Source organism: Enhydra lutris, unplaced genomic scaffold, assembly GCF_002288905.1.
Source record: "Enhydra lutris kenyoni isolate GAN:26980312 unplaced genomic scaffold, ASM228890v2 scaffoldscaffold7, whole genome shotgun sequence".
Lineage (NCBI taxonomy): Eukaryota > Metazoa > Chordata > Mammalia > Carnivora > Mustelidae > Enhydra > Enhydra lutris.
The window spans coordinates 1,050,044-1,061,818 of record NW_019154091.1 but is presented as its reverse complement, the minus strand read 5'-3'; the positions used below and the strand labels follow the sequence as shown (position 1 = coordinate 1,061,818).

The 11,775-nt window shown below is 43.9% G+C and overlaps 1 protein-coding gene across 3 annotated transcripts; it reads right to left on the bottom strand.

Moving 5' to 3' along the window:
• Nucleotides 1–218: 218 nt before the first annotated feature.
• LOC111142306 (chromosome unknown C12orf73 homolog) lies at nt 219–8,811 on the bottom strand. Of its 3 annotated transcripts, none has more exons than XM_022495356.1 (3): nt 8,614–8,811; nt 8,125–8,244; nt 219–699 (listed from the first exon to the last, which is right to left on the bottom strand). In XM_022495356.1, exons 1-3 carry the CDS (start codon nt 8,782–8,784, stop codon nt 604–606), a joined length of 387 nt encoding a protein of 128 aa, XP_022351064.1. In that variant the 5' UTR covers nt 8,785–8,811; the 3' UTR covers nt 219–603. The 3 variants fall into 3 exon arrangements, with proteins under 3 accessions (XP_022351064.1, XP_022351065.1, XP_022351066.1); XM_022495357.1 differs by having other exon boundaries at nt 8,385–8,673; XM_022495358.1 differs by having other exon boundaries at nt 8,521–8,673.
• Nucleotides 8,812–11,775: the final 2,964 nt, after the last annotated feature.

The following is an 11,775-nucleotide window of genomic DNA, read 5'->3' as shown; positions in this document are numbered from 1 at the left end:
TTCACCTATTTTAAAATATATTTTATAAGAATAACTACATGGTAACATGGTTTCTCAAATTTGGGGATAAAGTACTTATGACAGTCCAAGTGACATCTGCTATAATTTTGTTAAGTACAGAATTCCAAAAGAACTTCAAACTTTAAATATTTCAACTTAATTCAGTTTGATACAAATAGTGTCCAATTTTAGAGAAATATTAACTTCACACCATAAGCTTTAATTGTCAATGACACTTTTATTATAGTTAATTTATAATTCCCATTTTTCATGACAGTCAAGCTTCCTCAGAGAAATAAACCAGAATTATAAGAGCAGGAAACACTGTAAATATTCTTTCTCACGTGATATTCAAGACTAAGTATCTATTCAACCACATTCAAAAAGCTGATGATACACACTTTGGCAGTTTCCAAGAAACACTGGTCAACCCATAATTAAATCTCAGTGCATCAGTTAACACCTGGGCACCTCCTCGTGCTGTGAAGATTGCTTTAGGTGCCGAAAGACAACCCGGCTAACTCAATAAACTTTAAAAATACATATTTAATACTTATAATATTATTCATGGAGTTCTTGGCAGAGTTAAGTTTTTTGAGGTTTCTATTGCTGAGAAATTTGAGGTTCATGTTGTCTCTTTTTCAGTCCCAAAAGCTCCGTTTTGAGTTCTCCAGGCTTTGGTGGAATTTCAGGTATTGTCTATCAAAAAAAAAAACAAAACAAAAAGGATAGATGCCAGTGCTGCCTTAGACTGTAATTCAGTGTGACCTGAAAGAAAATAGAAAGGAAAAAAAAAGGGCACAAAAGTCCCTGTGCACTCAATGATGAATCCTTATTAGGAGAGCCTGTGGCCCATGTCAGTCCGTTTCTAACCCGATACTTACAGGACTCTACTGTCCAGGCTGTTTCTCCAGTATTGCGGGACTCACAAAGGGAGTGTTTAGATCAATAGTAACTGACAGATCACAAATCTTTTTTTTTTTCTAAAGTTTTTTTTTATTTATTTGACAGACAGAGATCACAAGTAGGCAGAGAGGCAGGCAGAGAGAGAAGAAGCAGGCTCCCTGCTGGGCAGAGAGCCCGATGTGAGGCTCGATCCCAGGACCCTGAGATCATGACCTGAGCTGAAGGCAGAGGCTTTAACCCACTGAGCCATCCCGGCGCCCAGATCACAAATCTTAATAAAGCTTTCCACAATCTAAAATTCATTCTTGCACTGTTTACTGAGTCTCTACCATGTGCCCGGCACAGAAAACAAGTATTAGGAATCAATTCATTTTGAACCGATTTCAAATCAATTTGTTACTGTTCAAAAACAGTAAGAGTCTAGGGCGCCTGGGTGGCTTTGTGGGTTAAACATCTGCCTTCGGCTCAGGTCATGATCCTGAGGACCTGGGATAGAGCCCTGCTATTATTCTTACGATGGGAGATTATTCTGTCCTAAAAGGAAATGAAGTACAGATATATTTGACAATACGGGGCAAATCTTGAAAGCATACAAAGTGAAAGAAACCGAGTCACAAAAGACCACATGTTATATGATTCCATTTAAATGAACCTGTGTACAAGAAGGTGTGGACCTATGTTTCCATTTCTTTTGGGTATAAACCAAGATGTGGAATCACTAAGTCCTATGACTCTATGTTGAACCGTTTGAGGAACGGCCAGACTGTTTCCCAAAGCAGCTGTACCATTTTCCATTCCTCGCAGCACTGTATGATGGTTCCAATTTCTCTGCATCCTCACTGACACCTGTCATGAGCTGTTTGGGTTTTTTTTAATTATAGCCATTGCAGTGGTGATGAAATGGTATCTTATTGTGGTTTTGATTTGCATATCTCTGATGGGTAATGATGCTGAGCATTTTCTCATGTGCGTATTGTCTGAAAAGGTGACTTCTAACAAAGATCTACATCAAGGAGGATGAGAAAACCAGCCATGCGGCTATCTAGGAGTGTTTCGGGCAGAAGGAACCACAAATGCAAAGGATTTCAGGCAGAAATGTGCCCTTATGTGCACGGAAAAGGTGGTCAGCAGTGCTGGTATAAAGTATTCAAGGAGAGGTCAGGAAGGGATGACGACAGAGGAAAAACGGGTGCAGAGATGCACAGTCCCTGGAGAGTTATGAGCAGAATGACGTGATCTGACTCAAGCATAAAAAGAAGACAGTGGCTTTGTCGAGACAAGACTGCAGGGGAGCAAGGCAGGAAGGTAGAAACAGATCAGGGAGCCATCACAGAAACTGAGGTGAGAGGTGGCTGACCGTGGCTTGAACTGGGTAGTAGCAGCGAACGTGGTGAAAAGCAGTGAGATTCCAGATGTAGTTTTCAGATCAAGCCAGTGGGATTTGCTATTATGTGTAGTAGGAGAGAGGCATTAAAGAGGACTCCTGGGCTTTGGCCTGAACAACAAGAATGATGGAGTCACCATCCACAGGGACAGGCAAGGCTTCAAGATGAGCAGGTCTGTTGGAGAAAAGACCAGCAGCTCAGTTTTCAACATGCTCACTGCACATCCAAGTGGAACTGTTTGTCATGATTCAGAGATATATCTACTTTTTTTTTAAAAGATTTTATTTATTTATTTGTCAGAGAGAGAGCACAAACAAGAGGAGTGGCAGGCAGGGAAGAAGCAGATTCCCCACTGAGCAGGGAGCCCGATGGGGCTCGATCCCAGAATCCTGGGATCCTGATCTGAGCCAAAGGCAGATGCTTAATGACTGAGCCACCCAGGCACCCCTAGAGGCATATCTATTTCTACCAGCTATCAGCTTACACGGTGAGGTCCTGAGGAAAGGGACCGCATCGTAATTTCCTCCTTATTTCTTACAACCCTATAGGATGCCCCTCATTATAAAAGGCAAAAAGACTGTGCTGAATGGATAAGTCAACAGACTGTGCTCAGGACCCTTATAAGCTCATAAAATTGGAGAAATAAAATCTTTGCTCAGATTATTTTACATAAAACTGCAAGATTAGGGGCGCCTGGGTGGCTCAGCTAGTTAAGCATCTGCCTTTGCTCAGGTCATGATCCCGGGATCCTGGGCTTGAGTCCTGCATCCGGCTCCCTGCTCAGTGGGAAGCCTGCTTCCTCCTCTCTCTCTGCCTGCCTCTCTGCCTACTTGTGATCTCTGTCTGTCAAATTAATAAATAAAATCTTTAAAAAAAAGAAAAAAAGAAAGCTTCTATAGCCCTTCAATCCCTGAAGTTCAAACACCTTGATCTGGTTCATTTTACTCTTTTATCTAACAACTAATTAATCCTAAAGAAATAAAACAGGAAAGAAAGTGGGATTTGAGGTCGGGGTCACAGGAGAGGTAGGGAGCTAAGGGATGTGCTTCACAGCATAATTCTCATTTCGAAGTGGAAATGACTTTCTAAAAAATCAGTGATGGGGGGACACCTGGGGGCCCAGTTGGTTAAGTGGCTGCCTTCAGCTCAGGTCATGATCCCAGGGTCCTGGGATCAAGTACCCTATCGCGCTCCTTGCTCAGCAGGGAGCCTGTTTCTCCCTGTCTGTCTCTCTCTCTCTCTGACAAACAAAATCTTTAAAAAACAAAAAAACAAAAAAACGGTAATGGGAACTAGAGCAAAAGCCAGAGTACCCTGTCTGACAATTTCCTATCTTAAAACTAGTCCTAGGATTTTGACATTCCCATCCCTTTAGTATAAGAACAAATGTAGCTTGCTTCACCTTCATTAAACTGTGTAAACTAATTAATGTAGAAGGGATGCTTTTCTCCCCAGGGTCACAAAAGGAAATTATATGAAATCACAAAGCCCTATAAAATACAGTATACACCTGAAACTAATATAACCCTGTATGTTTACTAACTGGAATTAAAATAAAAACTTTAAAAAATAATAAAAACATAAAATACAACAGCGTGTTTCAAATTTCTATAAAGTATATACAACCGCCCATTTACACACAGAGAGGCACATACTTGGAGTAATCCGAATTGCCAATACAGTACAAAGCTAAAATGACAATTCAATTTTTTTTTTAAGATTTATTTATCTATAGATATAGATATAGATATAGAGAGAGAAGAGTGAGTGAGAGAGAGAGAGAGCACGAGCACACAGAGGAAGAGAAAGGGAGACTCAGACTCCCCAGTGAGCAGTGAGCCCAATTCAGGGCTTGATCCCAGGATCGTGACCTGAGCCAAAGAAAGCAGTTCAACCAACTGAGCCACACAGGTACCCCGACAAGTCAACTTTTATTAAAAGAAATGAGTAAGGGACAGGCAGGGCTAGACAGGGAGAGATCGATAGGGGGCTATGTGATCGGGCTCACAAAAATCCCCAAAATGTGGAGATGTAAGGAAACCAGAGATAAGGCACTCCAGACCACCCGAGGTGGCGAGTCGTGTTATGACAGTCTCCTGTGGTCAACAGAAAATAACCAGACCCTTAGGTAAGCCATTAAAGATGCTATCACTAGTCCTTCATCAGTAGTGCTGCCTGTAGAGAAGGCAAAAAGATTTAAGCTCCCTGCTTAGCCTTCAAGAAAAAAAGCAACCCTAAAAGCCCTCAGTGCCAACCTTATCGGGACCCCTCTCTCACTCCTGAGAGTTTTTTCGGTACTCTTGCTTAATAAAAACTCTATCACTTTACTCATTCTTTGTCCGTGAGATTCATTCTTCGACTCCATGAGACAAGAACCTAGCTCTCCTGCTTCAGAAAAACAGCACTATTATTTACTAAATACATTAAATATATAATCAATTTTTAAAAGACTAATAAGTTTACTAACTCAAAGGTTAACAATATCAGCAGAGGTTCTAAATAGCAATTTGTGTGTATGTGGGTATGTCTGGAGACAACCAAAAATGAACACTTTAAAATGAGTCCTGGGACACCTGGGTGGCTCAATAAGTGTCTGCTTTCAGCTCAGGTCATGATCCCAGGGTCCTGGGATGGAGTCCTGAGTGCTGTGTCGGGCTCCCTGCTCAGCAGGGAGCCTGCTTCTCCATCTGCCTGCCATTCCCCCTGCTTGTGCTCTCTCTCTCTCTAACAAATAAATAAATAAAATCTTAAAAATAAAATAAAATAAAATGAATCCTAAGGATGTGGTAAACAAAGGCCAAAGAAAAATTAAATTTTCTTATTACCTATGGCCCACTGACAAGTCCTTGAAACAGGCAGTGTGACATTCCTCTAGAGATTCATCTGCCTTGATGTTACTACTTTGCTAAGGGCAAAAGGCAACCTTAGCCCAACCCCCAAGATCCTGTCAGTCTACTTTAACATATAAAAATTCAAACTTCCTTTATCCAAGATACATGTTAGCAATCATCCCCCAAGCATATAACCCACTGATATATAAATAAGGAGTCTCGTGACTGAGTTTTTACTAAGTAATAAATGACCTTTCCCTGACAATACCTAGCCCCCTCAGGATCCTGGAAACTTGGTTTCCAAAATACCTGGGAGGCTTACGGTATCCCTAACTGCCTCCCAACTTGAAAGTACAAAACAGAACACTCTTCATGACCCAGTGCAGCTCTTCCTGCCCATGGATCCTGTCTTCGTGCTTTAATAAAACCACCTTTTTGCACCAAAGACATCTCAAGAATTCTTTCTTGGCCATCGGCTTCAAACCCTATCGTCTTTCCTACATCACTGAGACTGCATTTTTTGAGTATGCCTTCAATATTAAGTAGATTATAAATTAAGGAAAAGAGGACCAGTAAAAGTAATGCAAAAGTAAATGGAGATGTGGGGTGCCTGTGGGTTAAGCCTCTGCCTTTGGCTCAGGTCATGATCTCAGGGTCCTGGGATGGAGCACCGCATCGGGCTTTCTGCTCAGGGAGAAGCCTGCTTCCCCCTCTCTCTTTGCCTGCCTCTCTGCCTACTTGTGATCTCTCTCTGTGTTAAATAAATAAATAAAGTATTTTAAAAAAGGGAAAAAAGTAAATGGAGATGCAAACGGAAGCGCAAGCAAAAGCACACTTTGTATTCCAGGACAGAACATCTGCCTTGAGTCCTTGCCTCCATTCTAATCCTGAGCAGCTTAGCTGGTCAACTAGAAAAGGCATCCTTAACGCTGCTCCCTTAAGACAGCACTGAGCATGCACTCTAGGCAGCTATCATGGTCGCGTCTGGACTCCACCCAGACCTTCTAGCTGTAAAGACTGAAGGACGCCAACAAAGGCCAGCAGTTGTTACAATAGTGACAGTCATTGCTAGAACAAGACCAACAGACACAGCAAAAGAACATAAATTCCTTAAATATTAGTAAAGCATCCAGCATCCTACATGTAGCCAACCAGCCCTGGCCTTCAGGGCCCTATAGAGGTACCCCACTGCTGATATCTGTGCCCAATCAAGACCAAGCCTCTTCCCAAGGTCAAAGAAGCTGCTGGTAACAACCTTGCATGTTCCTACTTATAATGAGATGGGTGAATCAAAGGTCAATTTCCTAGGGGCAAATCACAGGTATTCCTTCCTTTGTAATGCCCGCTTGATGTCTATTCCTCAGGAGCTAGTGACTCCACTGCATCTCTGTGGAAGGTTCTTACGCATTTTTGTCTCCACTAAGTAACCCTGACACATCCCTTTAACTCAAGAGAAGCAGTCCCTGCTGGTAAGAGCTACTTCAGCATTGTTTGTACAAAAATTAGATACCACCAAAATGTCCATAGGAAATTAAATAATATATGGAGCATCCATATTATAAAATGCTATTCAATGATCAGAAAGAAAAAAGGCTGTTGATATAAACATGTGTCTCTTCATATAGATATTAACCAAAAGAAACAGGTGACAGAGAAATGTGTGAATTCCTATTTCCATGGGGGAGAACGCCCTGTCCACTGTGCGTGTGTGTGTTTGTGTGCACGCACGCGCATGTGTATCTCAACAATAGTTAAAGCCTGCAAGTATACACCAACCAAAAAATGGTGGCTACTTGAGGGTAGCAGACTAGAGAAAGTTGGGTGGGGGAAGCCCTAGATTTTCACATTCCACTCTACATGCCTGAATTCAATCTGAATGTTTTACAAAGGTGCGGTACCACCTCATTAACAGGATCAAAATAATAATAATAATAATAAAAAAAGAAACACTGAACAGAAAGCTTGGGCTTCAAATCCCCAGGAAGCTATGTGACCCTGGGAAATCACCCCGTCTTCTGAATCTCAGTTTCCCTGTCTGAAAACAAGAATAAACACCCCCAAAACTGTAGCTGACAGTTAGCTAAAATTAGAAAGACAAATGGATGGTTCTCCGTGTCACCCCTCTAGAGTCCAGGCAGAGATGACTGTTCCCACACGGTGCTCCAACCACTCTACTCACGCCTGTAGCAGAGCACCTAGCAACGTGCGGAGTAACGATTTCCACTGCACTTCTTTACCTTCATCTCCGCAAGACCGTAACTCCTTAAAAGCACCTCTAATTCCCAGTTCTAATTCAATGAATGCTTAAAATGCTAAAAGTTTATTTAAATTTCTCCCTCCTTGGACTGCCTATATTTCCTCGTTCTTCATTCATCAAATATTTATCAAGCATTTACTATATTCTAAGCTCTTTTCTAGGCTACTGAGATCAAGGGTGAACCAGGAAGGCCCAGTCCCTTCACGGAGATTACATTCTGGTGGAGGAAACAAAGAACGTGTAAACAGACAAAAGGAATAAAATACTTGCAAACTGTGACAAGTCCTCTAGGCAAACAAAGGCTGAGACAGAATAAAACGAGGAGGAATCCTTTAGGAGCTGCCCAAAGCACTCTCACAGCCAGAGGAGGTATTTGAGCAGACTGACGTTTTAAAGTAGGAACCCAACCCAAGATCTGGGAGAAAAACATTCCAAGATGAGAAAAGTTATGGCAATGAGATGGGGACAGGCCTGAAGAGTGTGGGAAACAGCAAGGAAACCGGGTGGCTGCAACAGTGGGAACAAGGGGTAAATGGTAGATCAAGGCCAGTGGCAGCCAAGTGACTGGCTGTGTAGGACCCGTGAAAGAACAGGCCGGGCGCTGCTCTAAAGGCAATGCAATGCCACCATCAGGCTCTACGCTCAGGGCAGATGGTCCTTCTAATTCCGTTTTAAGATCGTTTCCGCCGCTGGGAGGAGAACGGAGCGGTCCAGGGGCCAGGAACCGGGACCCTCCGGCACTCACCAGGTCCGGCCGGTAATACCTGTGCACCACTTCGGCCCCGGCGCACATGGTCAGGAGGCTGGCCGCGAACATTTTCAGGTAGGTGGCCCAGGACACTCCCGCGGGCATGCTTAAGGGGTGCTGCACGGGGAGGAAAGGCAGGCAGTGTTACAAGGCTCCAAGGTCAGGACGAAACCGTGCCGGGAAACAGGGCATACGGCAGGGGCGGTACGGGGTCAGGACCCCCAGGTTGTCTCCCACCCCGCGCCCCGTGGGCTCACTTGGGACGCGAGGGCGCCGAGGACCCGCCCTTTCCACGCCCGCGCGCAGCCTTCAGCCTTCACGAGGCTCTCAGTGTGGGGGCTGGGCCCGCGCAACTTAAGGGCAGCTCGTGCGCCGCAAGCGGAAGGCGCATACCCTGTGGCTTCCCCGCGCCTTTTCAGACTCTAGCAGAAGAAATGCACACCGCACTCCCCACCGGCCCTACAGGTGCGCCCCGAGACACCGTACCGCAGAACGCACTGGCGTAGGGCAGCGGGTCAAAGGGCGAGCGGAAGTGCGCCCCGGGTCGCAACAGACAACCTGCGGGCGGAACCGAAAGTACAGGGCCTGGGGGCCGCGCCGGGCCGGAAAGCCTGGGCTGTGCCGGCGCCCGCTCGGGCACGTGATTCCGGCCTTCATGGGAAGTGCGGCCGGCTCTTCTTTTTTTTTTTTCTTCTAGTCCCCGCTCCCCCCCCTCCTCCCCACCTCCCCCAGTTCCCAGTGGTTTCCCAGCCTCAGGCGCTCGGTGCGCCCTTTACTCTCCCTGTAGGACTTCCCTGGCAGATGTCGAGTCTCGCAGCTGGCAGGATTCTTGCCTCGTGCGTCCTTTCACACGCCCAAGGAAATTGCTGGCGTTTGCCACCTTTTAGGAGCGGGAAGAGATTGGCACTCAGACTAGTGCTTCGATGAGGCCACCCTCCCGGGAGTGGAGTTCGAGCGCTGTCCGTTCTTGTGCCGCCGCGTTTTTTGGGCCCGGAAACAGAGCCACACTCACACGGCTGTTCCTACTGCTGCTACTGGAATAAAAGAAAACGGAAGTAGACCTTGTTTAATCTATGCATATATGGATGGTGCTGTGACTATGGATTTTTTTGTTGAGAAAAAGCTAACTCAGGACTAAATTACGAAGGATTAGTGTTGTATGTATAACATGAATCATGATACACTCACCTTTTAGACACTTTTATGGAGGTGTAGTTGACATTAACGACATATTTAAAATATATAAATTGATAAGGTTTAACATGTGTCCACCTGTGTAACCCTTACTACAAGCAAAATAATTAACATATCTGTCATACCCAAAGTTTCTTTATGCCGCTTTCTGATTGCTCCCACGTTGTCTCCTCTGGATCTGCTGTCACAATAGATAAATTTGCATCTTCTAGAATGTTATGTAAATGGAATTATACCATACACTATGTAGCATCTTAGTCTGGCTTATGTCATGCAACACAATTATTTTAAGATTCATCCACATCGTTGCACGTATCAGTCATTCACTTTTTACTGCGGAGTATAATTGTAACACAATTGATGTATCCATTCACCTTTGGTGGACATTTTGGTTGTTCCCAGTTCGGGACTTATAGGAATGAAGCTGTTAAAAACAGTGAAGCGTACCAAAAAGACTCCCATACAAGCCTGTAAACATATGCTTCCGTTTCTATTGAATACTTTCCTAGGAGTCGAATGGCTGCAGCATGTAGTAGATAGGTGTATAATTTAAGAAATTACCAAGCTATTTCCCAAAGTAGGTATACAGTTCAAATTCCCAGCAGCAGTTTTGAGACTTCCAGTTCCTCTCCATCCTCTTCCAATACCTACTCTGGTTAGTCTTTCTCATATTAGGCACTCTGGTAGGTTGGTAATGGTGTCTCATGACTAATGATGTTGAGAATACTGTTATATGCTCATATTTTCTTTGGTGAAGTATCTGTTCAATCTTTCATCCATTTTTTATTGGTTTTTATTATTTTAATCATCTATATATTATGGATCTTTTATCAGATAGATTATGATCTGCAAATATTTTCTCCCAGTGTATACCTTGTCTTTAATTTTTAATAATCTTTTGAAGAGCAGAACCTTCTAATTTTAACAAAGTCCAATTTTTAATTTCCTCTTTTATGGATACTTTTGGCGTGCACCAGGTCACGCCCCCATGAAACTGGCCCTGCCTGCCAGCCCCACATCAGGCTCCACGCTAAGGAGAGTCTGCTTGAGATTCTCTCTCCCTCTCTCTCTGCCCTTCCCCCGCCTCCTCACACTCATGCACATGCTCTCTCTCTCAAATCAATAAATAAAATATTACAGGAAACTTTTCTGGACTATGGTCCTCAGTGTTTAGAAAAACCAGAGAAAGAGAGTGAGAGAATGGGCTGTGTTCACTCATTCATTCAACAAATATTCACCGAACACCCACCATGAGTCAGGTTCTGAGCAGTACCTACTAATGGACAGAGCATCCATAAAAGTTGTGAAAAGTTGAGAAATATTGGAAGTTTCATTTCAGCAATGGATATAAGACAAACTAGTCATTCTGTATTTACTCACAGAAGCCCTTTCCTGGATCCCAGAATGAAGACACATGAAGCATGGAGCGAAAGTCGTTCCCAGTCCATGTTACATTAGTGAGAAATAAACCTTGGTTGCTCTAAACCACTGAGATTGAAAGAGCCCTTCAACTACCTCCATTCTGACCACAGTCTGTATTTTCTAAATGACTAAAATTTTCTTTCCAGTTTATCTCTTAACTCAGCTAAAGACTCAGCAGGTAATGCATCCCATGTTGGGAACCGGAAGTACCCCTCAAGCAATAGGGACTACCCTGATGCCAGCAACACCGAGCATAACTGACCTAGGGACAACAATCAACCGGACCTTTATGGCCCACCTACACCTACCCACAGACCTTTGTTCCACATTCTCCCTATATAAACCTAGAAGTATTTTCAGCAGTTTGGATCTGGTCGTTGGGACTTAGTCTGTCTTCCCAGTGTTGACTTCGCTGAAATAAATTGTTTCACCACCATTTCTCTCTCTGCCTTTGGATTTTGTCAGTGGTATGTGACCAAATCTGGTCCCTCTGGGACTCCCGGAGCCAGGTGCTCTTGCACCTAGTGCCCCAGTAACAAGATTTTGTTTGTTATTTGTTATTGCAGCCTAACTGGGAAAAATTAATACAGCATCCATGTTTTTCATCATGCAAAACAGAAAAACAGAAAAGCCTATCTCCATTAAGAGTTTATTTATTTACTTGCTTACTTATTTGAGAGACAGAGAGAGAACATGAGCAGAGGCGGGAGCAGGGGGAGAAGCGGACTGCTCTCTGAGCAGGGAGGGGAGCCAGGGCTCCATCCCAGGACCCTGGGATCATGTCCTCAATATCAGGCAGACACTTAACTGACTGAGCCACCCAGGCGCCCCTCCAGAAGGGTGATCTAATGAAGTCCTTGTGAAACAGCAGTGACAACTTGAACACTAATGAAACAAAAACTAGCTCTAAGAGCCACTGAGACATAAAACAGAGCGGCTAGTCTGTAAGATAATAAGGGAGCCGTGGTGCTTAAATGGCATCTATCATACACCTGAAAAATTATTATTTTTACATGCACAAATTAGAGCAGA